Here is a 26,063-nt window from a genome sequence, read left to right on the forward strand (position 1 = left end):
TATATATATATTCATGTATTATTTATGTTTTTCAACATAACTATTGGATTGTTGGAGAAGTCATGATGCGTTTTTGCATAAGGAAAAAAAAAGCAGAAAAAATACAGCATTACTTTTCCAACAACCCAATACAGAATTCTTGTGCAGAATTGGACATTGAAAAAGTGTACTTCAGCATAATAGTATACACTGTCTTTGCTGTATGTTATCAGCAGGATGTTAAAAATATGATTGTGTGGAGAATCGATTTGTAAATTAACTTGAGTGTTCTATATTGGCTTAAAGTTTTTTCTTATTGATAAAAATATTGCTTAAGTTTTGATTCAAAAATCTTTTAGAAATCTTTAAAGTATCACCCAATAAAGTGCAAAAAACGTTTTACTTCTGCAAATTTTAGCCAGTAGCAATTCTTGGAGCAAATCTTACAGACATGAACTGAAACATATCCTTGTAAAAGCAAGGAGAGAACTAAACAGATTAAAGGACAAAGCTCAGATTTCGTTGGGAAGTTCTGTCATTTGCACTATCTCAACTATTGTAAAGATCTTGATGGAGCTCTTATTTTCAATGAGATAAGTTTACATTTCATATTAGAATGAAATGAAATTGAGAAGGCAGCTGATTTCAAAGAATCTAAATTTCGAGAAGTATAAAAAAGATAAATAATTATTGGCAAGAGGATAATTACTACAAACCTTTTATTTAGTAGAAATGGGAAGAATTAAGTATTTCAAAATTTCAACAAAAGAGAGAAGTCAGAGGAATTTGCATTCAATAGAATTTTCTCAGCTTACCAGGTTGTTCAAAATTACCATCAAGAGGGTATTTTCTTGGTACCACCAGTTGGCTTAATGGCTATGTTGCTGAACTCCATGTAGCCGACTGTGGTTTGAGTCCGGGACCTGGAGGCTTAAACTCACGCCGGGCTCGTGTGCATGCGTGCCCAAGATCCCAAGAGAATGGAGGAAAAGGGATCGCGGCATGGCCATCCCCCCTGGGGGGTGATTTCTCACTTTCTGTCTCTCTGTCTGTCTTTTTGGCAAGCACACGCTCCCTATAGCAAAAACCCCCCCTAAAAAAAAAACCTCACAAAAAAAAAAAAAAAAAAAAAAAAAGGAGGGTATTTTCTTCATTAAAATATTATAGTCTACAGAGAAGAGTAAGTTGGATATGTCAACAGTTTTATAATTACTAATTGTAAGATTCAATTTTGAAAAAGATTGCAGGGAACTTTCTTTTTTTAAAAAAAAAAACCTTAAGAGTGGTAAGACCACATAAAATACATTCTTGAGAAATGCTAGCTCCTTAGGGAACCAGCAGTTAGCGTAATGGCTATGTCGCTGGACTCCCACGTAGTCGACTGCGGTTCGTGTCCTGGACCCGGTGGCTTAAAACTCACGCTGGGCGCGTGTGCGTGCGTGCCCAAGATCCCGAGAGGAGAATAGAGGAGAAGGGATTGCGGCGTGACCATCCCCCCTGGGGGGTGATTTCTCGCTTTCTGTCTCTATGTCTCTCTCTGTCTGTCTGGCGAGCGCACGCGCCCTACAGTGAAAATCTCTCAAAAAAAAAAAAAAAAAAAGAAATGCTAGCTCCTTGGTACTACAGATAGATACAAGAAAGAAACTAATTAAAATGTTGGAAGGTATTTGAATAATTCTGCCTATGTTCTTAGTGCATCACACACAAGATAGGCTTCAAAAGAAGGGAGACATGGAGGAGAAAGGACGGAGGTGTGACCGGTTCCCATAGGCAGGTGCTTTCGTACCTCTCCCTCTCTCTCTCTCTGTCTCTGACAAGTAATGTGTCCTCTGGCAGAATGTTTTTAAATTTATTTTTGAAAATATGTTTTAATACAACTGTTTTATAAGCCTAGCAATAGAATAAATTTTATAGTCATAGATACATATTGTAAAATTATACAGTTTTAATTACTTGAAATGCCCTATCACACTCTCAATGGTGTCTGTTAACATGTTGGAAAAGTTTGATTTTTGGAAATTGATGTTAAGAATAGGAAATAATAAGCAAAATCTGTGACTGCTAGCTCAAAAAAAGAAATCATTGCAATTAACAGACCTAATTTCTTCCTTGGATATATTTTAGTTACAGATTCTAATCCTCAGTACTCACATGTACTTTGGAGTTAACCTAGTTGTAACTTTGAGAAAGCTAGTGGTTAAGTGGGTTTCCTAGGCTTCACCAGCAAGTTTATTACACGGCCCCGTATATCAGATTTTCTTTTGTATTCTTTATTTGGTGAATATTTTGCTAATTGTCTTTATAAAGTGAATCATAGACTGTTTCTTACTTGAATTGAGCCAACATGGTCTAGTGATAAGGAAAACAGTTGTTGGTAACCAAATTCAAAATAGCTCTATTAACATTTTCACTTGTATTTTTTATATTTCTACTTTAATAAAACTAGGTTAATGCCATTTAAATATCCTGCAACTGAAAGAAGGTTGCTTTCCATCCAAATCAATTACCTTAGCAATTATTACTTTAAAGGTGTTTACTATTCCTGTGCTTTGGCTTATTGTTCTAGAATTATCTTTGGCTCTAACTCGATTGATTTTTTTTTTATGTTTCTAATATGTATAAAATGTTCTATGTAAATGATTTACTATTCCTCAGTTTATTTTTCCCCCTATATTATAAATCTTATTTAACTTATGGTTACAACTGTACATGTGTAGCCTTTTAAATTAATACTATGCTTTTTCAATAAAATAACTATAGCTTAAAATATAGACCTATTTTGTCACCATTTCAATTTTGGTTTAATCATTATTAAAATTATCTCAATGTATGTTAATGTAGTACAGTCAAAAATTGACTTAGGAAGTCTTATTACGATGTAAAAGCTACTATAATAAGTTGTTCCTTTACATAAATAAATAAATGACCAATATTACGAGAGGCTATAAGCAGCATGGGGGGAAAAATGGAAGAAGTCTTTTATCCTAGTTTTTAGAGGGCATCAGCAGCTTGCTTTTATGAAAAAGTAACAGCTAAATGCACTGCAAATAATTTGCAGTAATCCAGTTCAGTGATTCATGTGTCTGCTTTAATGGGTCATAATTCAGGGTAAAGTAACTGAGTGCAGTCAGAGTGCAGACACTGCTTATGCCAGGGACAGTATCTCTTCATAAAACACACCTCAGGAGAAGCCGTTTGCCAGCCCCCTAATACTCTCTGATGTTTTGATGTCCTGCATATTTTTCCGATTAAGTTTTGAGTGCCATGTTTTTAGTTGTATTTCCACATTCATTATTCTCACGTAGACCCTTCAGCGGGTTTGCCATATATGATTATTTTTTTAATGATGCCTTTCTTTCCACTTCAGCAGTTTAATAATCTAGCACATGGCTGCTTCTCAGTACTCAGCATTCACCTCCCCAATACAGAAGAGGACATGTGCTTTGGCTTCAAAATTCCATTTGCGGTGTTAGAAATGCATATTCCCTACGGAACAACATTTGTTTGACATAACCATTCATTTTTATTACCTCTTTAAATATGTTTATCCAGAGTTATCAATAATCATAAATAACTGTATTCTCATCTTGTTCTGTTTTTTTCCAACAGACAAAATTGCTTACCCAGTACATATTAAATCTCGGCAAGTATGATCAAAACTACGACATCAGAGACCGTACAAGATTTATTAGGCAGCTTATTGTTCCGAATGAGAAGAGTGGAGCTCTAAGTAAATATGCCAAAAAAATATTCCTAGCACAAAAACCTGCACCACTGCTTGAGTCTCCTTTTAAAGGTATTTTCAGTCTGTAACTGCAAAGTATGTTGCCCCAAAGAGGATGACAGTATGTTCTATTTCTAATGTGCTTAACATTTCTCCCTTAGAAAACATAGATGATTAGCATTTATAAATATGTAAAAACAATGCGTGTTCTCAGTCATCTGTTCTCCAGAGCAAGTTTCATATTAGTCAAAGTTTACATTTTTATAGATCTCATTAAATAATTTCAAGCCTTCTGATTTTACTTTTATTCTTACTGAATCATTTAATGGAACAATAGATAAAAAACTGAATTAGTCTTGTAGACACTGGTTTCATTTTTTATTTTAAATAGTTTATAAGAAATACAAGTCACCCTAATGGTGAGTTGCTATTAATTAAACTTTCTGTGTACACCAACATTAATGTTTCCAGGAGGAATTATTTTATTACAATATTCCTTTGTATTGAAATTTGTTTTCAAAGAGGGAGTTGCCTTATTTTTCCAAGCTGTTTTAGAGGATTAATTAAATATTTTATGAGTTTAGCAAGTAGCCATTTCAGTTCAAATCAAGTAATTGTATACTTGCATTTTCATTTTGTTTCTTATTTAATTGTTGTAATGCGCTAAAAAAAAACAATTCAGTTTTGCAGAAAAACTATTAAAATTCTGGATGTGTTTGTGCCAAGACATGTATATGGATTGTTTAACTGTGCTGTCATTCTTAATATTCACAGTAAAGTAATTTTTAGAGAAGCTACATTTCAGAGCAACACCTCTAAACACACTGACTGATTAGCTTTTTTATTGACCATTATGGGGAGATTATTGTAATCTATGGACTGAAATCAGTTTTTTGACCTATGAAGAGCTTCCTAGTTTATATTTATTCCTTGACATTTGAGGTAATACGCCAATTACCTTGAGCTCTGATGATGATTGTTCTCTGTTCCATGCAGCTCATATTGTTTATTTTGTATCTTCCTCTATTTTTAATAGATAGGGATCATTTCCAGCTTGGCACCTTATCTCATATTCTCAACACTAAAGCTACTGGGTACCTGGAATTATCTAATTGGCCAGAGGTGGCGCCTGACCCATCAGTTCGAAATGTAGACGTAATAGAACTGGTAAGTTGACCTTTCTGAAATTAGTTTTGCTCAAGCAGGGGGAGATTTTAGGATAACTCTTGTTTTATATAAAAGCTTTTTTTTGGGGGGGGGTTGAAAATTGAAGAATTGTTCTAGTGTTTCTAAATGCGATATGTTGTATAGACCTTGGCTTTATGGGAACTAAATATTGTGGTATTTCTATGCCACTGTACCTGTACTGTTCCTTTTCTTCAAGGAAATGGAGAATTGAATTCTCTGCATCAGTGCCACCCACATATGTGCTATTGCATTTGAGGCAGTGCAGATTCAATTTCTAAGGTATTTAGTTTTATTGGATTGAGCTTTTTCTACTTTGTTTAGAAATTCGTTAGCTTCCTGCCAATATTTTTCTAAGTGATTTTTGCTGTTCTCTTCCAGAGAAATCACACAAAGTGTTCTTCTGCATTTTCAGTGAAGCTTAAACATAAATAAGGAACAATGTGTACCAAAATTGCCCCTTGCCAAGGTCATACTTAAAATGGGGTAATATGTGCTTTCACATAAAAAAAAGCACCAACTTGCTATACAGATATTCTTTTTCTAGGTATTTAAAACGTGCTGGCCATTAGGATTAAAAAAATTAATGTTCTTTTCTAATATCTTTTTCTTACATAAACAAGAATAATAAGGAAGAGGGGCCTTCTAATTGTATTTGGAAATTGATTATGTAAAACATATCCAATACTTTCTAAAGTAGAAATAGTGAGAAAGAGCAATTAAGAATTGGGTTGTCACAAAATGTGGAAAAATACATCATGACTTTTCCGTTGACCCAATATATTCCTTGTAGAAAAGATATATTGGAGTAGGATTCAGATAACCGGAGTTCTTTACCACCAATTCCTATTGGGAAATCAGGTAACCTTTCTCTTAACTTTTCTATAATGGAAGAAAATCTTCATTGTTTTAAATAGATTTTTTTTTGGTCAGAGGACGCATACACTCTCCTGAGAGAGAAAGAGAGACAGAGTGAGAGAAGAAGGGAGGAAAAGTGAGAAGGTATCGCTGCCTTGCGATCACACTGCATTCCCTTCTCTTCCATCTCTCCCTCTTTCCAGAATTTTGGGCACTCATACACACAAGCCAGTGTATTATTCAAGCTACCAGATCCGAGAGTCAAACTCTGCGGTCAATCATGTGCGATCTGGTTACCTTAACCACTATGCCACGGATGGGCCCTGAATAGAATTTCTATGATGAAAATAGTCACATTACTCTATTCCTCTGAGATTATGTTTCTTGTTACTGTTCCAGCTCATCCTGGCTTTGAACCATGGCCAGAGCAATAATTAATAATTGCTTAATTTAGCAAACACTAGCAGTATACTGTGGTGTTTTACAGACATTATCTTGTTTAAATCTGGTAATGAGCATAAATGATAGTTATTGTTATTCCCATTTTGCAGATGAGGAACCAAGGCTAAGAGAACCTAAGTAAATTGTCTTAGTTTACGATAGCTAGGAAGTGGTAGAACCCTGGAATTCCAACCAGGTTTGAGTCTATTGATTATTATATATCCCACTGCATTTTACTATGTAACAAGAGGAGAAGGAGCCAGAACTTGGTTGCAAACTATATTATCCTTAATATTTAACACTTTAATTTTCATGTTGTAACAAATTTTATCTCTATTTAGAGTTGGCCAATAAAATATATTCAAGTTTTGAAGACTCATTACATGTCTATTCCTCCTTGCAATTAAGGTTTTTTTCCTCTCAAATTTACATACTCTTAATTACTTTCAAAACAATTTCCTTACTGGTGCAACTTTTGGTCCAATACTAGAATACAATTCTTTTTTTTTTTTTTGGAGAGGTTTTTGCTATAGAGCACGTGCGCTTGCCAGACAGAGAGAGACAGAGAGACAGAAAGTGAGAAATCACCCCCCTAGGGGGGATGGCCACACCGCAATCCCTTCTCCTCTGTTCTCCTCTCAGGATCTTGGTCACGCACGCACACATGCCCTGCGTGAGTTTTAAGCCACCGGGTCCAGGACTCGCTGCGGTTGACTAAATGGGAGTCCAGCGACACAGCCATTATGCTAACTGCTGTCCCACTAGAATACAATTCTTTTATATGACTCTTTCTATAGATATACATACTCTCTTTCCTAATTTCCTGTTGTTCCTGTTTGTTGTTTTTATATTTCTGTAGTTTCTCATTAATGGACACATAATGGTTTGGCCTAAGTGGAAACTTCCTCCCACTTTAACCTGATCTCTGCCTCCTTCCCTCCCCCCCCCCAATAAAAGGATTTTCTCAGAAATTGATAGCAGTGCTACACAATTTAATTTGGCCTCCACAGTACCCTTCTATCTGATAGATTGGTTGGTTGGCTGGCTTCTCCCATTTTCATGTGCTCTTCTAAGCCGAAACTACCTGACAGGAACAGTACTTAAATAACCTGTTTTATTATTTTTTTTATTTTACATTTATTCCCTGTATATCATTACAGCATACAAAATGAATTTTCCCATCCAGAACACTGAATATTGACTGAATCAAAGATATTACCATACCTGTTATCTTCAACAGATGATGTTCCATTTTTGGGGGGGGAGTTGAACATTTATTTACTTATTATTTTGTTATACATTCAATCACTATACATCATTTAGCTTGTATAGACAATTTACCCAACATGAAATATGCCTCCGACCAGTCCAGTTGAGAATACTATACATGTCATCATCAACAGGTAATAAACCATTTCTATGTCCCACAAATGTCTCACCTCTCTATTTTTTCTCCCTATTTACCTTCCCTATACTTTCCTCCCCTTCTACCTTCCTTCTACACTATCTCCATTGTTCATAACTGTTTTCAGGGTTTTTTCCCTCCAAACTTTCAGTCTCTACCACAGAATGCTGACAGTTGGTATATGTCAAGTGGAGTATGTCTCTCCTTGATAGTATGTCTCTCCCTCTCGCCCTCTGCCATTTCCCACGCTCTTGCCCATACTGTGTCTCTCTTTGATAGCCTGACTTGCTTCACTCAGCAATAAATTTTCCGTATTTGTCCACTTTCTATCAAGTGCCAGGGTCTTGTTTTTTTATGTCTGAATAGTATTCCATGGAGTATATGTGCCATACTTTTTCAGTCCATTCATCTGTTCATGGACATTTGGGTTGGTTTCATGTCTTAGCAATTGTGAATAATGCTTCAGTAAACACTGATGTGCAAGTGCCTTTCTGATTGAGCGTTCTCCTGTCCTTTGGGTAGATACCTAGGAGTGGAATTACTGGGTTATATGGTATCTCTATTTGTAGGTCTTTAAGGAGCCTCCACATTATTCTCCATAGTGACTGGACCAGTTTACATTCCCATGAACAGTGTAGGAGAATTTCTCTTTCAACACATCCCCACCAGCACTCATCATTTTTTTTTTTTTTTGAGAGGTTTTGCTATAGGGCGCATGCGCTCACCAGAAAGACAAAGAGAAAGAGACAGAAAGCGAGAAATCACCCCCAGAGGGTATGGCCATGCCACAATCCCATCTCCTCCATGCTCCTCTCAGGATCTTGGGCACGTGCACACACATGCCTGGCGTGAGTTTTAAGCCACTGGGTCCAGGACATGAACTGCGATCGACTACATGGGAGTCCAGCGACAGTCATTACGCCAACTGCTGGTCTCATCTTCTTTTTTTTTTTAAATCTTTACCATTCTGATCGGGATTAGGTGGTACCTCATTGTGGTTTTGATCTGCATTTCAAGGGATGTTGAGCATTTTTTCATATACTTTTTGGCTCTTCATTTGCCTTTCTTAGAGAGTTGTCTATTCAACCTTTTCCCATCTTTTAATTTGGTTAGTCATTTTTTTCCAGGTAAGCCACTTGAGTTCCCTGTGTATTCTGGTTATCAGTCCCTTATCTGGGTCGTAGTTTACAAAAATATTCTCCCATTCTGAGGGTTATCTATTCACACTATTTACTGGATCCTTTGTTGTGCAGAAACTTCTTAATCTGATGTAATTCCACTTGTCTATTTGGGTCATTATTGCCTGTGCTTTGGGAGTCCTACTTAAGAAGGCTTTGCCTACCCCAGCATTTCCCTGAGTTTACCCAGTGTATTCAGTTGTTTTGCAGTTTGAGGTCTTAGGTTTAGGGCTTTGATCCACTTAGTGTTTTACTTCTTTTTTTTCCCCCGATTCTCTCCCTCTCACCCTCTGCCATTTCCCATCCCTCTCACAACTATGAAATAGCACACCTTTCCCATACTGTCTTTTTACTGATGTTCATTTTATCTGCTCAGTTCAGCAGAGGAAATTGAATTCTTTTTATTTTGCTGACTGTGTTCATGAAACTAATAAATGATAACTTATTATGAAAAATAATTGTATCTGATGGAACCTGGTTAATGAGGACTATCATTGTCCACTGATGCTAGGCAGAAAACAGCCTCAATTTGACCTGAGACATAGTGGCCTAAAATTATGCTATGACAAATAAAGTTAAATAAATTTTATAAAAGCAGATAATTTTATTTTTAAATGCACTTGTAGGAATATACAAAGTAATGTCTTTCTTGCCTCTTTTTCGACCTTAACCCCCTCCCTCACAAGTCATACTGATGTAGTTCATGCAAAAAATACACCTTGTTATTCTAGTTTTACTGTAAAGGCTCAAATCTCATTACTGTGAAGTATAACTTAGTAATATAAATGTCCTAGATTTAGATAATCCGCTGTTTTAATCAAAACAACAGGGAACCCTGTCAGATTAACACATTCTGATCACTTTGAATTACACACAATCATTTCCAGGATATCAAATGAAATCTATTATAATACTAGTAAATTTTAAAGAGCCTTTAGAATTTTTTTCCTTAGTTCTAGAAAAATCCTTTCTTTTCCAGTTACAAATGACTCTTTTGCATATGAAAGGTATCTTGCCTTATAAACACATCATCTACAGATATTTTGTCCCTCAGAGGAACTTTCAAATTAGTGCCTCTCTATTATTCTCCTCTTCCCTTTTCTCTGTTGTTCCTTTTGCTTAGAAGGCTGTAACTATTATAGTCATAAAAGACCATAACAAAAATTAAAATATTTTTATTGTAGTTTTTGGCATTCTAAAGCCTGAAACTATATGAATAGGAATGTGTGTCCATTTCATGAAAATATGCCCGTTTGAGCATAGAAATCTAATTTTCCCACTTTGTTGATTCAGTTTTATTAAACTGATCTTGCAGTTTTTATTTTTTTTTAAGTTTTTGCTATAGTGTACATGTGTTCACTGGAGAGAGACAGTGGGGGTGGGCGAGACGCATTGGAATGTACCTACTCCCACCCCTGCCACCGTTCCCCCTTCCACCAGGAGGAATAGCCATGCTGCAGTCCCTTCTCCATTCTCCTCTTGGGAATCTGGGCATGCATGCACATACATTCGTAGGGTCCGAGACTCAAGTTGGCCATGTGGGATCCAGCTGCCTTAACCATCACTCCATCAACTAGCCCGATATTACAATTTTTTTAACGAGACTTCCAAAAAATGTGTGTTTGAATTTAAGGAAAATGTAGACCTTAGTGTTTTTAAATACAAGGGGACTTTAACAACTTAATGAAAAATAGAATTAAAGTGTAAGTTTATTTGGTGCAAAGACTTTTTGAATTTTTCTTTATTCATGATAGAGTGGATGTACTACATGCAGGTGAGAGAGAGAGAAAAGGAGAAAGGAAAGGAACATTCTCCATAGGGTCTAGTCATGCTGCCATTCCCCTTTTTCAGTTCTTCAGCTTGCCTTGTCCTGGGCACACCTGGTGTGTTTCACATGGACCAGTATGTGGATTTGAAATGTGGTTGCCATGTGGGATCAGCTGCCCTTGGTCAGCTTGTTACCACCACCACAGAGCCAGTCCATGGTGTAAAACAGGTTGAAATCATGGTTTTTTTTTTTTCATAATACACATTTTCCATTAATTTTTTTGAAGACCTCTTCTATGTAGGAGATCTTTGTTTGTAGAATATTATCAATATCTTTATTCATATTTGAAGTCAGAGCATTTTAAATACACATAAAGGAAGATTGCTAATCTTTCTTAAGTATTTTACTCAGTTATTATCAAGTAATTTTTACTGACTTTCCTATTATTGTCCAGATAGTAATTTTCTAGATTACTGAAGCTTAGCTCTTTAAGCAAAATGCCTTAAACCCTCTAGATCAGATCAGATCAGTGGTTTCAATTATAGTTGCACATTATAATCATACAGGGATCTTTAAACAGATCTGTATCAGATCTGTACCAGGAAGTGAACTTACAGATATCAGGTTTTTTATTCTTTTAGTATTGGTAATCTTGTTGTTTGTATTTGTATATTAAAAAGTATTTTTAGGTGATTCTAATATGCATCCACTGTTGAGAACTATTCTTGACTAAGAACTTCTGTCATGTTGTAAATTTCTTTATAACAGAATATGTAATCTAACAAAGATGGGCATATAGTACAAACTCAATTAAATAAGTGAGTCCTAGCTATTTTAATCCTTCTTTAAAAATATACATTTCCCTGTTCTTTAAAAGAGAGTACAGGTCTAGTGCTCCTTTGACATGTTTGAGACCAAAGTATTTCAGATTTTAGAGTTTTTGGATTTTGCATGTACATAATAAGTTATCTGGAATGAAACCAAGTCTAAGTGTAAAATTCATTTATGTTTTGTATAAGCCTTATACACATAGCCTGAAGGTAATTTTATATCATATTTTAAGTAATTGTATGCATGAAACAAAGTTTGTGTACATTGAATCATCAGAAAGCAGTGGAGTCACTATCACAGACAGTGACAAAGGTCTTACTAAGCCACACATGTCCACCCATGCGGGCAGTCTGTGGTTCGGCATCACCATCATTCTTGACTTTGAATTTATATAGACTTTCAAACTAAAGAAGAACTTGATCTGAGTTAGTTTTTTATTATTTCTTTTTAAGTTTCTTTTCCCCTTGAATAAGAAAAACAGAGAGAGAGGCAGAGAGACAGCTTCCCCTTAACAGAGTCTTCATGCTGTGATGTACTCCCAGCCTCAGCCAACCCTAGATCATGGGGAGGGAGGCTTATGGCCAAGGTGTTCAGGGTGGTTCTGAACTGAACCCAGAACCTTCTACGTGACTCAGCCTCCTAGAACATTGCATTACTACTGCATCACCCTCTGGCCCCTGACTTAGGTTTTGCTAGAATTACCCTAGATGCTATGGTGAGCAAACTTTGGTTGGGGGAGGGGGGCAACAGAAGCAGGGAATCAGTCAGCAGACTATTACAGAAATCCAGGAGAGAAAGCTTGCTACGTGTATGACTTATTACTGGTATTGTGTCTACTGCTAATTATTCTTACATGTTCTAGGCTATGCTTCGTTAAGTTAAATGTTCTCTGGACCAACCAAAGTTATAAAAGGTGTGTGTAAGGGCCTATAGGTGGCGTGGAGGTTAAGGCACTAAATCCCACATGGCCAACTTCACAGTTCAAGTCCTGGACCCAGCAGCTTGAAAATCACAGTAGGCACATGTACATAGGTGCCCAAGCTAAGAGGAGAATGGAAGAGAAAGAAATGAGGCATGACCATCTACCCTGGGGTGGTGATTTCTCACTTTCCTTCCCTCTGTCTCCAGCAAGCACACATACCCTGTGGCAAAAAAATAAAAACCGGGGGGAAAAAGTGTGTGTAAAATGAGAGTGTTGGTTTTAACAAAATGGGCTGTGAGTGAGAGTTTGTGTAAAGTGAACCTGTCTTACTGCATGGACCTCTAACAGTTGCCTTCTCTGTTGAAGTCTTTAACTTTGTTCTGAGTTCAGGTTGTATTTTGAATAAATTCACCAGAAGTCTGATTCCCTTCATGAGGATTCATTTATTTTCACTTTTTTGTTTGTTAAAACAGGCAAAAGAATGGATCCCAGCAGGAAAAGCAAAGAAAGAGCATCCTGCTAAGAAATTTTATTCTGAATCTGAGGAGGAAGAGGATTCTTCTGACAGCAGTAGTGACAGCGGTAGGTTTTATAATCTATTGAACCATCAATTCTCTCTGTAGACTGCACATTGTAGCTCTAAGACAACAGCATAGCTCATATGTAATATTCAACAAGTAATTTTAAATAACATTGATACTGATAATTCTCTTTATTTAAATATCACTGATCAGTTTTCAAGGTAACTTCTAACTACTTTACTAATTTTCCTTTTCATTTGGCATTGCCTGTGGACACATATATAATAAGTAGTAGAGCTAAGACCAGAACCCACACATTTCTGAATTCTCACTCACACCGCCTATTATGTCTATTAGCACATTGAAAATATGATTTTACACTTAGTAAACCTTTAGTGGGGGTCTTTAAATATAACTTCCTTTTCTAAAACTGTAAAGTTTATTTTAAACCTTGAGCAATCTTTTTCTTTTATTTGATACTCTGTTATTTCTACATTAACCTGTACAGAGATGAAGCCAAAATTATTAAATCTATGTGTACTATAAAGAAGCACTGAGCTAAAAATGATTGAGGGCAACTGTACATGATGAAAAGAATACTAAATAGGAAAGATTTAGAAGTCCTAAGTTCTAGCTATGCAAATTGAATAAGGAATCTATATCTGAGAAAGAATGGCGGAGAGTTAGATATTTTTTAAGTCTCTTCATTACTAACAAGTATTAGTGATTTACGTAACAAAAAATAGATTGGAGTCTTTTTTTTTTTTTGGAGAGGCTTTTGCTATAGGGTGCGTGTACTCACCAGACAGACAGAGACGGACAGACAGTGAGAGAGAAATCACTCCCCAGAGGGGATAGCCACACCGCCGCAATCCCTTCTCCTCCATTCTCCTCTCGGGATCTTGGGCACACATGCACACGTGCCCAGCATGAGTTTTAAGCCGCCGGGTCCGGGACTCAAACCGCAGCCAACTACAGGGGAGTCCAGCGACATAGCCATTATGCTAACTGCTGGTCTCTGATTGGAGTCATTTTTAAATGAGCTTTACTAACAAGATGGCATGGTAGTTAAGGGACTGCACTCCCACATGGCTGACTACAGTTCAAGTCCTGCATCCTGGTGGCTTAAAAATCACACTGGGCACATGTGTGGGCGTTCTCAAAATCCCGAGAGGACAACAGAGAAGGGATTGTGGTGTAACTATGCCCCCAGGGTTTGATTTCTCACTTGTGCTCTGTCTCTTTCCAGTGAATGCACATGCCCTATGGCAAAAACCTAAAAAACAAACAAACATACAAAAATAGGTGACTATCTTGGCAAATCTTGTCCTAGAAGAAACTATATTCAGCTTTCCTTAACATCTGTTTCTTGGAGAACTTGGGCCTCTCATTGTTACTTGATTATCTATTACCTTACTCTGAGGCAGTTCATTCATTATTTCCACCATCTCCCCTACCAATGCATTACCTTCAATGTAAACTGAAAAGTGAAGGATATACCTTGATCCAGAAAGTTAGTGTTAAAAGACGTGGACTTTCAAGAATGATGTAGTCCTGTGAGAAAGACCTGTCTTGTAGGCTGAACCTGCACTTCATTTGTACCACATAAATATGTGTGTTCGTTCCATTTTTTTCACAGGCCCATGACTGTTTGTAGGCTAACCCTTTCAATATGTTTTTTGAAATATTCCATTGACATTATAGTTTTTCAGGGTTTATCTGAATACATACAGTAGTAATTCGTGTGGCATGAGCTCCACTGAGCTACCAGAGAGAGGAAAAAATTTTCTCAGAAGTTATAAGATCTTATTTTTCAGTGAGCAAAGTATTTTGACAATAAACAAATTTCCTTAAGAATGTTACTAACTTGTAAACTTAAATAATGGTATCTAAAGTGAACTGAACCTTGATTCATGTAGAATCCTATAGCACAGCATGAGAAAGTAACAAAAATGCTGTAATTTTTTAAAATTATGGTATGAGAAAGTTATCAGAGTTAACATGTATGTGTGTGTAATTTGGGTATCAGAACAAATTTTAAATATCCTTACTGTCCACTTGATTTTTGTAAAGTTTGGGTAAAATCTATTTTACCTCATTGTAGAGGTGATGAGGATGAGTGCCTTCCTGTGGCAGGCTCTGGTATGTTTCAGCCACCTTTACATGTTTCAAGTCATCAGTCTACACAACAGCTCTATAAAGTAGATAGTAGTGCTATCCTCAATGGCTGAAAAGGAAATCGAGACCCAAAGTTGAATAACTTGCTCCGCCTTACTCAGCACCTGAAGCTGAGCTGAACTTGAGAACCCATGCTTTTGCCCACTACAAGCAGTGCTCAAAGCACGTGGCAGAACTAGCATTTTCCTGTGGTGCGCAATGAATCATCATAAAGTGGATATTTATCTATTAGGGTAATTGTTTTTTTATTTTTATTACTTATTTATTTCTTAGTTTGTTACAAGTTGTATGTGCTCACGAGAGAGAGAGAAAGTGGGAAATCACCCCCTGGAGGGTTTGACCACATCGCAGTCCCCTCTCCTCCACTCTCCTCTCAGGACTTTGGGCATGCACACACATGTGACTTGAATAGTGTAGTTTGCCATGTGGGATGCAGCCACCTTAACCTCTATGCCATCTGCTGGCCCCAGAATGACACTTTTATTAAAGGTTATGTTTCTATTTAAGAATACTTCATCACATTGATCATAGACAGAGTATGACTCTGTATTTATGTTCATTTTAAATAGTTAAAAACTTTTTTTCACTAAAAACAGACACATAAATATACTATCAGGACTTCTGCAGAGTATGTATAACTTCCAAATGTACCTTTATTTTCTCTTAGACCTTTGGAAAACTTCTAAGCTAGCTAAAATAAGTAACTTAAAAAAATTTTATTTAATTTTACTCATTGTTACTATTTTTAATTTGCTATATGGCATGAGCTCTCACCAGAGAAAGACAGAGTGAGGGAGAGAGAGAGTGTGAGAGAGAAAGAAAGAAAGAGAAAAGAGAGAGAGAGAGAAAGTAAAAAAGCAAGCCACCAGACCCGAGCCTTGAATTGTAGTCAGCCATGTGGGAGTCCAGCACCTCAACCACCATACCACCTGCTGGCCCCCAAATAAATAACTCTTTAGTTAGAGAATGAAAACAGCAATTGAATCTTCCTACAAACAAATTTTGAGAGGGGAACAAACCATTTGAATCATCTCCCAAACTTTCAAAATTCAAAGACAATAAATAAAAATACTAAATACTCAAGTTAGTATGATTCAAATAGCTTATTTCCCTCTCAAACTTTGTTCATAAGAAGATTCAACTGCTGTTTTCAGTTTTTCTCTAAAATTTCCCAGTACAGTAGAATAATCCAAAGTTATTTGTTTAGCCTTATGTCATCTTTATGTCATTCTTTAAGAGAAAGTTTTTGCCATAGCTGGATACTTAGGGGTTTGAAAAGTGGGATTCTCTCACATTGGTTTTCTCAGTTCATCTTTGTGTTGCTGCCCACTAGTCATTATCAGGATCTTCTCTGTCACTGTGAGTCCCTCCAAGCTCACCCTGCTGCAGGAATCCTTAGGTCTGGATGAGTGGGGTGGGACAAGACAGCGCATTGGACAAGCGGGATCCACTGGACTGAGATCCAGCATCTGGTTTCATTTGTAATGAAATTTGATACGTACAGGTGTCCTTATATATAATTAAATGGCCATAAATCAAAGAACATTTGGTTTTATTTTTCAGAGAGTGAATCTGGAAGTGAAAGTGGAGAACAAGAGAAAAGTGGAGAGGAAGAAGACAGCAGTGAGGATAGCAGCGAGGACTCCTCCAGTGAGAGTGAGAGTGAGCATGGAAGTGAGTCAGAAGTAGAAAACAAGAGAACAGGCAAGAGGAACTCAAACACCAAAGGAAAAAGGTAATTCTGTCAGAAATTCCTTCAGAAAATATTCTGTGGAATATTTTCCCTCACCCTAGCATTTCCCATTAATTCCTAGAGTGAATGAGAAAATAGTGTACTTTTTAATCACACAGATACTAAATCTTTTAAAATTTATTTATAGTGCTAGTAGCTCACATTGTTGCCCTATTTAAATGCTTCATTTTCATCTTGAACTTGACAAATCTTGGGGTTACATTTTGAAAAGTGGTATAACCTTGGAAGGCTGAGTTAAGTGATCAAACAGTGGGTATGAAACACTTAATTACGTTTTGTAGCAGTTTTGCTGAGGGCTAAAATTAAATCCTCCAACACTTTGCCATTATATAACCAAGACAATTGATTTTTCTAAATAATGTTATATTAAAAAGATGATGATCCAAATATCAGAGTCAAGGGCTGTGAAGGAAGACGGCCATAAGATATTTAAGTGTTCGTGCTTTTTAAGATCTCTCATTATCATGTATTAAAGTGTCATTAAAATTGTGAGTAATTGGGGCTAAGACTATGGCTTGGGTGACTGTTTTCCCCACTGCTGTCAGCAAGTGGCCTCTGCTGGCACGCTGGCCCTTTCCCTGGGAGCCGGCCGCCCGCTCCCTTGATGAGCTCGCAGCTCGGCTCAGTCGTGGCTGACAGCACTGATTGGCGCGCAGTACGCTCTCTGCTCCTTTTATTACAGACAGTAATTAAAGCAGCTCGCCCTGTCACTTCCATAACAAACACAGCATAATGCCCTAATTATGACTTTATTAATTTAAGTCAGGATTTAATGATTTTAAAAGTGATTTATATTGTTTTTCCTGTTCAGAACAAATGAAATCTGTAGGTTAAATTAATACAGGCTTTTCATCATTGCAAAGTTAAAAACCTAGTTACCAGTAAATTCTTTTCATTAGATTAACATCTGAAACTCTAAGCAGTAAGGTAAACAATAATTACCGTCAAAATTGAGTGATGCATAATAAAATAACACTTTTACCTTTAAAATCTTATCTTAAAAGCTAGAAGTTAAATATATTTAGAATCATTCACTTGTTGCAGGGAAGGAGCTGCTTGGCTTGTAATAGCCTTTTCTCTGAGAGGGATTTTGCACTTCTGCTTTAATGTTAGAATAAAGCATCTTGTTTCTAGGAAGGGAAAGTTTATTCAGTGTACAAAATATCTTTTCAGATAGCAAAAGTCAGTATGCTAGAAATTTATAGTCATGTACTGTCTCATTACTTTTTCTGCAGAAGTGAGCTTGTCCTTTTACTTATGTTTGAATTCAAAAGAATATTTTATTAGACCAAGGAGAGCCACAGATACACTCTAAACCTTCTATTTTTAAGTTCAGGTTTTAACCAGTGAATTGGGGATAATAAATTGCCATTCTTTAGTGGGGGGAAAAAAACAACATATTTTTTGGTCTTCAGATATAATTACATGTACTCGGAGATGTTACCATGGCTCCATTTTTAATAAACAGCAATCATATTTCCTGCACAAAAATCAATTCTAGGAAATATTGATTCTCCCTCGCCTCACCACTCTTCCTACCCCTGTGTTTTTTGCCTGTCTCTCAGAATATTTTTTTAAGTTTGCCAGTATAATTTTTTAAAGCTCTTAATAAAGCATTAAGTATCTCCAAAAGCCACCCATTAATAATCATAACTGTTTATAACTACATTTAAATTTTACACTCCAAAGTATTTTCATTTGTAGGGAGATAGCATGGTATAGTGGGGAAAATACTGATTTTGGAGTGAGGCAAGCTTACGTTCAGGTTCCGGTTCTGCCCTCCTGGCTATGTGTCCTTGAGTGAGTTAGTTAACCTTCCTGGAGTATTTTCATTATTGTAAATGGGATAATAATGTACCCTGGAAGAGTGCGTCTAAATTAGATGATAGCTATGAAATGCCTAACACTGCCTAGCCCAAGATAGATTCTTAAAATACACACACACACACACACACACACACACACACACACACGCATGCACCCACACACACAAGCTAGGTAGAGAAAACTAGACCGCTAGTTTTAGAGAGAATGTAAAACCTAACAAGACATCTCTCATTCCCTGAGAAAAGCTTGTTTGGCCATCTCACATATCTCCCTATCTATCTGCCTGTCTTATTCCTATTTCTCAGTTTTTCTTCCACCAGGAAGAATTCCTAATCTTGGTTCAGTATGCTTAGGTATCCTTCCAAACATTCGCTTCCACCTGCCTTCCCTGTGTCCTCCAATGGACTGTAGACAGTAAGGTAGATACACTGAGGTCATTTGCATCTTACTAACCATTGTTATCCTTATAATGCGGATATTTGGTGGGCAACCAATGCTTATTTGCTGAGTGAATTAGTGAGTAAACAAACAAGCAAATAGCGTTTAGCATGAGGTGTGATCATGTGGTGTTTCAAAAGTTTGTATTTGATTACCTTACATTTTTAGTAAGATTTGTGGATTAGACAAATTTTGTTTAAACTAGCTAGTTAGTTTCTCAAGTAAATATTTTTTTTGGATAGAAAGATTTATAAAATGCAAGTCCGTTTAGCACAGTAGATATATAAATATTCACATTTATTAGTAAACACTTAGTATTTTGAGGCAGCATTTTAAAATCAGCCTAAGTTGTTTTTTTTTTTTTTTTTTTTTTGATGTGTTGCTATTAGCACTTAATTCTTGGTATTTTGGTAAATTAAACATTTAATGTTAATTATTTTCTGCATTGTTATTGATTATATCATTGCATTATTTTATAATTTTTTTCATCTGAAGTGTGTATGCCTCGATATAATTGAGTTTGAATGGGTTCTGATTTATTTAATTATAGAACTTTAAAACCATTTTCTGTCTTTCTTTTTTTTTTTTTTTGAAAGGTTTTCACTATAGGGCGCGTGCGCTCGCCAGACAGACAGAGACAGACATAGAGACAGAAAGCGAGAAATCGCCCCCCAGGGGGGATGGTCACGTGGCAATCCCTTCTCCTCCATTCTCCTCTCGGGATCTTGGGCACGCACGCACACGCGCCCGGCATGAGTTTTAAGCCACCGGGTCCGGGACGCGAACCGTGGTCGACTACGTGGGAGTCCAGGGACATAACCATTACGCTAACTGCTGGTTCCCACCATTTTTTGTCTTTAAACAAACTGCTTAGATGTCTGTATAAAGGATTTGAAGTTGATATTTCAAACTTTTTTGTTATGTATAGTAATTCTGAAGATGGGGAGAAGGAAGATGAAAAGACTTCAGATTCATCCAGTGCTGAATCTAGCTCAGATTCTAGTTCTTCAGGTTCCGCGTCAGAATCAGAATCTGAAAGTGAATCTGAATCCAGAAAAGTCAGTAAGGTAAGAGATTATATATTTGCTATAATTGCAGGTAAATATTCGTACAGTGTTTTCACAGTTAAGAATAAATGTTTCTGAAAGTTACTGTTTCGTTGAATGTCAAGAAGCTAAAAATGTGGATTAAACATTGTCACTGACAACTAAAGTAAACAACACTTTAGTTCATCTGAACCAGTGCTTTTATTTTTTCTAGATAATCCTTTATGTCTCAATTCTGCAGAGAAATTAGAAACACTTCATCTTATCCCTTGCCACTGAAATGAGAATGCTCATGGCCTTTTTTGTTCTTGGGTAGGTTGTGACAAGAGAGGCCAGTGATTCATTTTGTTTCTTCTTTGTCAAAGCCTTTTAATGATCAGATTCTCTTGATAATTTAAAGTATTTTACTATAGATTGCTATAAGCCAAGACCCTTGAGAAATTCAGTTTTTATTCACATTGTTGATAGTTTTGTGTCCACGTCTTTTCCTTACATGGCTTTTCTCTACACTGGAATGCCTTTTTCTGTCCATATTTAATAGGCAGATAGGGTTGGTCTTTTTGCTTTAATTTAACAATTGGAATAAATATCCTCTACATTGGAGCCACTATAATTATCTATTTCCATTTCTTTCTGAATGTTTTGGAGTATACCATGCAATTACGAGTGTACCAATTTTCTAATAACAGGCTATGATATAGTTGTGGAAAAGTCCTCCTTGCACCAAGTGTTGTGGCTTCTGCTCTAAATTATGAGTAATGAAGGCAGATGGTGGGTGCTTTACCTTAATTTAGCATGACAGTATATTAGTGCTGAGAATTCATATGCCTTAAATCTACCACCTAACTAAATATTCACTTTTTCTCTTCCTTTTCTTTCATATGGACAATGTGTTTGGGGGGTATTGAGCATGAAAATGAAACCTCAGAGGTGCCTTGAATATATGGTTTTCAAAACAGTTAATTTTTATGGTGGTCCTATGAGATAAGTATAGTGTTCTGCTTGTTAGGAGATAATATCTTTATGCTTCAGTTTCCTCATCTATAAAGTAGAAATGCTAATACCTACCTTACTTCTTTCAAGTGTCATAGTAAAAACTCAAATGTGAAAGATAATGTAAAATACTATATAACTATAAAACAGCAGTTTTAATATATTTTAACTTTGATCATTAATTCTATGTGAGATCAACAGTATTAGAATTACAGAACCACCCGTACTACCAGGGGGCCTAAACTTCTTTGTAACACTAAAGTCTCCTGTGTTTTTTGACTCTGTTTACCCTAATCAAATTATGTCAGTATTCCATTATGACGTTCTTCAGAATACAGCTGCTGTTTGCTCTGCGTGTCTCGTATCTTTCCGCGCTCTACTTCACAGTCTTCATTAACCCTCCATTTTCTTTGAATGTAGCTTTGAATGAATGATCCCTATTCAGTTAACCAACAATAAACCCTCTCTCTTTGTCTACAAATTCCTCTTCTGCCAACCAGAGCATTCATATCTTTTCCAGCATTTAAAGGGAAGAGCAGGTAATGGGAAGGAGATAGAGAAGATGTGAGAGAGCAGTGGTATAGAAAAATTATCGATATTATCCTCTACCATTTAACTCAGTTATTTCTTAGCTCTTCTAAATTGATTTCTACTGTCACTTCCTATGGATACTGTTCTCTGAATAGTCAACTGGTCTCTCCCCAAGCCTAGTGATCCTCTTTTAGTTGCTATCCCTGATCTTTTTATATGACCGTTCCCCTACTACTTGAAATTCTCTACATGCCTGTTTTTCTAACTTACTTTCATTCTCTCATTTGCTTCACTTTTACCCTCTTCTGACACCCAAATATGACCGTTGCCTCCAAATTAGTACTGAGTTTGCATTAGTTTTGCAAACATATTGACATTAATTGAAAGTGCCCCCATATCAGAGTGTCATCCTTCCACTTATTCTAGAGAATGACTGAGGTATTGAAAAATGTTACTGATGAGAGGATATTGATTACTTTCATGAGTCACTACATAGGTTTACTAGAAAGGGTGGGAACCACTGGATTGGTTATGTTCCCAAAGTGTGTATCATTCAATACTGTGTCCTAGGACATTCATATGGTTGAGAACTATAGTCATACATTCACATGCCATGTTTGCATTTGAAGACAGATCTTGTCAGTAAGGTCTTAAAGATTCCTTTTTTTTTTTTTAATCTAGGCTTCAGTGTTCCTTCAACTAACCAGAATATTAGAGGGCATGCCCACCTTCTATAGTTAGTTCAACTATGACTTTGTTCACATTTCACATCCTTACTGTGATGTAATATCTTAATTGTATCTACAGTGTTTCTGCTCCAACTGCTGAAGATTTATATACCCTATAATAAAAATGATAAAAATGAGGACCAACAGATGGTATAGTGGTTGGGGTGCTGGACTCCCACATGGCCAACTAGGGTCTGAGTACCAAACTTGGCAGCTTGAAAATCATGCTAGGCATGTGTGCATGCGTGCCCTACAATCTCAGGAGGAAAATGGAGGAGAAGGGATTGCAGTGTGGCTATCTCCACTGGAGGATGATTTCTCACTTTCCCTTTTACTCTCTCTTTCCATCTTTCTATGGATAGCACACATGTCCTATGGCAAAAACCTTAAAAAAAGGATAAAAGTTTTGGGAACCAGCAGTTAGCATAATGGCTATATCACTGGACTCCCTCGTAGTCGACTGCGGTTCGCGTCCCAGACCTGGTGGCTTAAAACTCACGCCGGGCGCGTGTGTGTGCGTTCCCAAGATCCCGAGAGGAGAATGGAAGAGAAGGGATTGCCGCATGACCATCCCATTTCTCACTTTCTGTCTCTATGACTCTCTCTGTCTGTCTGGCGAGCGCACGAGCCCTATAGTGAAAACCTCTCCATGGCAAAAACCTTAAAAAAAGGATAAAAGTTTTAAATCATGGTTGTAACTTACTGTGAATAAGACATATTTTTTCTTTATATATTAATAATATTTTCATTACATTAACTGTATAAAACATAATAACTTATCACTTTAAAATAAATATATTGGATTGTCAGGAAAGTCATGACACATTTATGCAAAGAAAAAAAAAAACAGAAAAATACATCATGACTTTCCAATAACCCAATATTTAATATTCTTGTACATGATACTTAATATTAAGAGCATTTTTATAGTTAAGTCAAAATTAATATACGTATTAGCCATGAAGAAAATAGTACCATCCAAATATACCGAGCAGTGTTTGAAATACTGTTGTCAGTTGTCTTATCTCAGGTTACATGTATCTCAAAACTGTTAATCGCTCTTTGAGAGTTACAAAGAAACTGAGTTTCTTCAGTGCTCTAAGGATTAATAACTGGCGGTGTGACTAATGTCCAAATGTCAGTAAACTTTAAGATTTACCTTAATAAATGATCTTGGGACAAAGATTTTTGTGTGTATGAACAATTCTAGGAGATAAAGGAATTTTGGCATGTGGTAGGAAATAGACCATAAGAGCAAAAGGAACTATATTCTGATTGGTTTTCTGTTCTATTTGATAAATACAAAACAAATTTTAATTCTAGTTTTTTAAAAAATATATTATATTATTTAACTTTATTTATTTAGTTAGTTAAATTTGACCAGGGTGGGACAGAGCAAGAGAAAGAGAGGGAATGTGAGAAAGCTGCCAGGTCTGGGATTCGAACTGTGGTCGGCCATGTGGGAGTCCAGTGACCTTAACCACCACACCACCTGCCGGCCCCTTACTTCTGTTTTTATAAGTATTTTATGTTACAGTGGTATATCTTCCGTGAACATTGAAGAATATTGGCTTTTATTTTTAACAGTTTAAAGCCTTTCCTCTTGAAATTGACATCTTTCCTACTTTAGTTCATGTTTTAGGTTTTCCAAAACAGAAATATCATTTGATTTCGGTTGAGATTTTAAACGCAAAGCGAATGCTATTAAGCAAGCTTTCTTAATTAAAGAAGTAGCTATAATCTAATAGAAAATAATTTATTTTAGCAGTTTAGATTTCTTTTTAACTTATAAAGAAATCTCAGTGTCTTGGCAATGTACTTTTGTTTTAAAGCACAAGTTTAAATGTGAGCCTCGGATTCTTTTAATCAAATTTGTCAGATGACTTGAAGGGAAGAGTCATTAAATTGTCCTTGGTTGGTAATTCTAATTGAAAATATTTCATGCAAATATCTTGCCCTCTGAGGCTAGAAATTAGCCTTGAATTGTTGATTTCAAAGCACAGTATGGGTTTTACAAACTTTACGTACTGCTTATCCTGTTTTATAGTTCTAAATTTGAAATATCTTTACAATGGTTTCCTCTTAGGGAAGTATATTTGATGCTTGTCATAACAGATCTGTTTTTCTACTTGCTTTTATTTTTTTAATCAGCATAAAAATAGACATGCATAATACATCAAAAATCTTTACAGGTATTTTGTTACATATTTTTATTTGTATTATTTGGAACTTAATAAGTATTTCCAAGTATCTTTTATTTATTATTTGAAATGAAATACATTAAATAGAAATCAGTTTCTTAACCCTGTGACTTTGTATTTCATTTTGAAAATGTTGATGTGTTGAGGTGTATAATCGAATACCATAGAAACAAAATGGAGATTTGAGAATGATGAATTGATAACTAGGTATTGTTTGTACTGAGATTTTAAGATCAGTAACTGTTGTCCTTATAAAAGTCTAATACAGTCACTCAGCTGTTAAAAACCTAATCCTCTATTTAAAAAAAATATACGGAAACAAATTGTCTATCTTTCTGCCTGATCTCTTCTCAAGTACTAACACAATGGAAACAGTGGGTGATCTGTCAATGTGTTTGGTTTGTCAATGATGGTTTTGTATAAATATTGGGAGGGTAAGAAATAAAATTCACACAGTAAAATATGATTTCATCTGCCTTTTCTCTGCAGCTCCATGGCTCATGCTGCGGTGTGAAATTCTCATTTTACACACTTTGCAGGCGGAGCACATGAATTATGCATTGAGCAAGAAAAATCCCCTGCCTCAAGTCCTATATGCATTTACCCAGGTTCTGTCTCTATTACCAAGATGAATTGCAAATGGAGAAATGTTTGATGGAATAGAGCTCTTAACTTCTTTGTTTAGAATTCAGATTTTTATTTTTGTAGTAGATCCTTTAAGTATGAAAATATTTTGAACTTACTATGGATTTTTAAAAATGAATAATGAAATACAAGTGAGGAATGCCACACATATCAGGAACGCATTTTATAACCTTGATTCAGAATGCAAGGCGTTTTCAGTTCTGTAAAAATGACCATTATCTATCGCTAATGTTGTATTTCAGCCACCAGTTATTTGCTGTTCTCAGAAAGTCGATGTAATTCTGTTCTTTTGAAAGCCTTTTTTTTTTTTTCCAGTTCTAGGCTTCTAATAAGATATTATGCCAGTTTCTCATGTGTCTCTGTTCTGTGTTGTATGTGACCTGATATGTATTTAATAGATATTGTTACACATTCTTGGCTGTGAAGTAGAAAATAAGATATAGACTTGCCTTCAGCTTTAACTTTATCTTGATTTGCTAGGTTTCTAATTTTTCAGGTGGGAAGGTTACACTTCCATAAAGACAGTCATGCACCATTGTAGCTTACAGGAAGCTACACTCCCTGTGTTCAGCATAGCATGGGAGCAGTCACGTGACAACAATAACTTTTTGTTATACGTTCTTTCTCCACAGCAGTGATGTTCTAGTTGAGATGGTATTTGCATTTTGAACCTGTTTTCCTATATTCCAGCTTTTACAATTCAGCCTGAAAACTAACATTTTTTCTGTTCCCCTCTATCCCCAATTCTAGATAGTTACTCCTTCCAGTTTTGCCATGGTAACATTTGTGGGGCATTCCTTTTTGAACAGTACCCATTCCCTTAATGTCCACAATATCACCTTTCTTGTAGATTTGCATATATGTTGCCAAAGGAACAATTCCATGTTTTCTAAAAGGCCTCAAGAACAGGT

At 36.2% G+C, this 26,063-nt stretch overlaps 1 protein-coding gene across 1 annotated transcript in view; it reads left to right on the top strand.

Annotated features, from left to right (window-relative positions):
- The window catches only part of AP3B1 (adaptor related protein complex 3 subunit beta 1), a 276,448-nt gene that overhangs the window by 139,789 nt on the left and 110,596 nt on the right, over positions 1–26,063 (top strand). The window contains exons 17-21 of the mRNA XM_006143530.3: positions 3,589–3,775; positions 4,740–4,870; positions 12,765–12,873; positions 16,554–16,725; positions 19,937–20,075. Coding sequence (XP_006143592.1) covers positions 3,589–3,775; positions 4,740–4,870; positions 12,765–12,873; positions 16,554–16,725; positions 19,937–20,075 — 738 coding nt within the window. The remainder of the gene's footprint in view (positions 1–3,588; positions 3,776–4,739; positions 4,871–12,764; positions 12,874–16,553; positions 16,726–19,936; positions 20,076–26,063) is intronic.

Source organism: Tupaia chinensis, unplaced genomic scaffold (genome assembly GCF_000334495.1).
Source record: "Tupaia chinensis unplaced genomic scaffold, TupChi_1.0 Scaffold000099_1, whole genome shotgun sequence".
Taxonomy (NCBI): domain Eukaryota; kingdom Metazoa; phylum Chordata; class Mammalia; order Scandentia; family Tupaiidae; genus Tupaia; species Tupaia belangeri.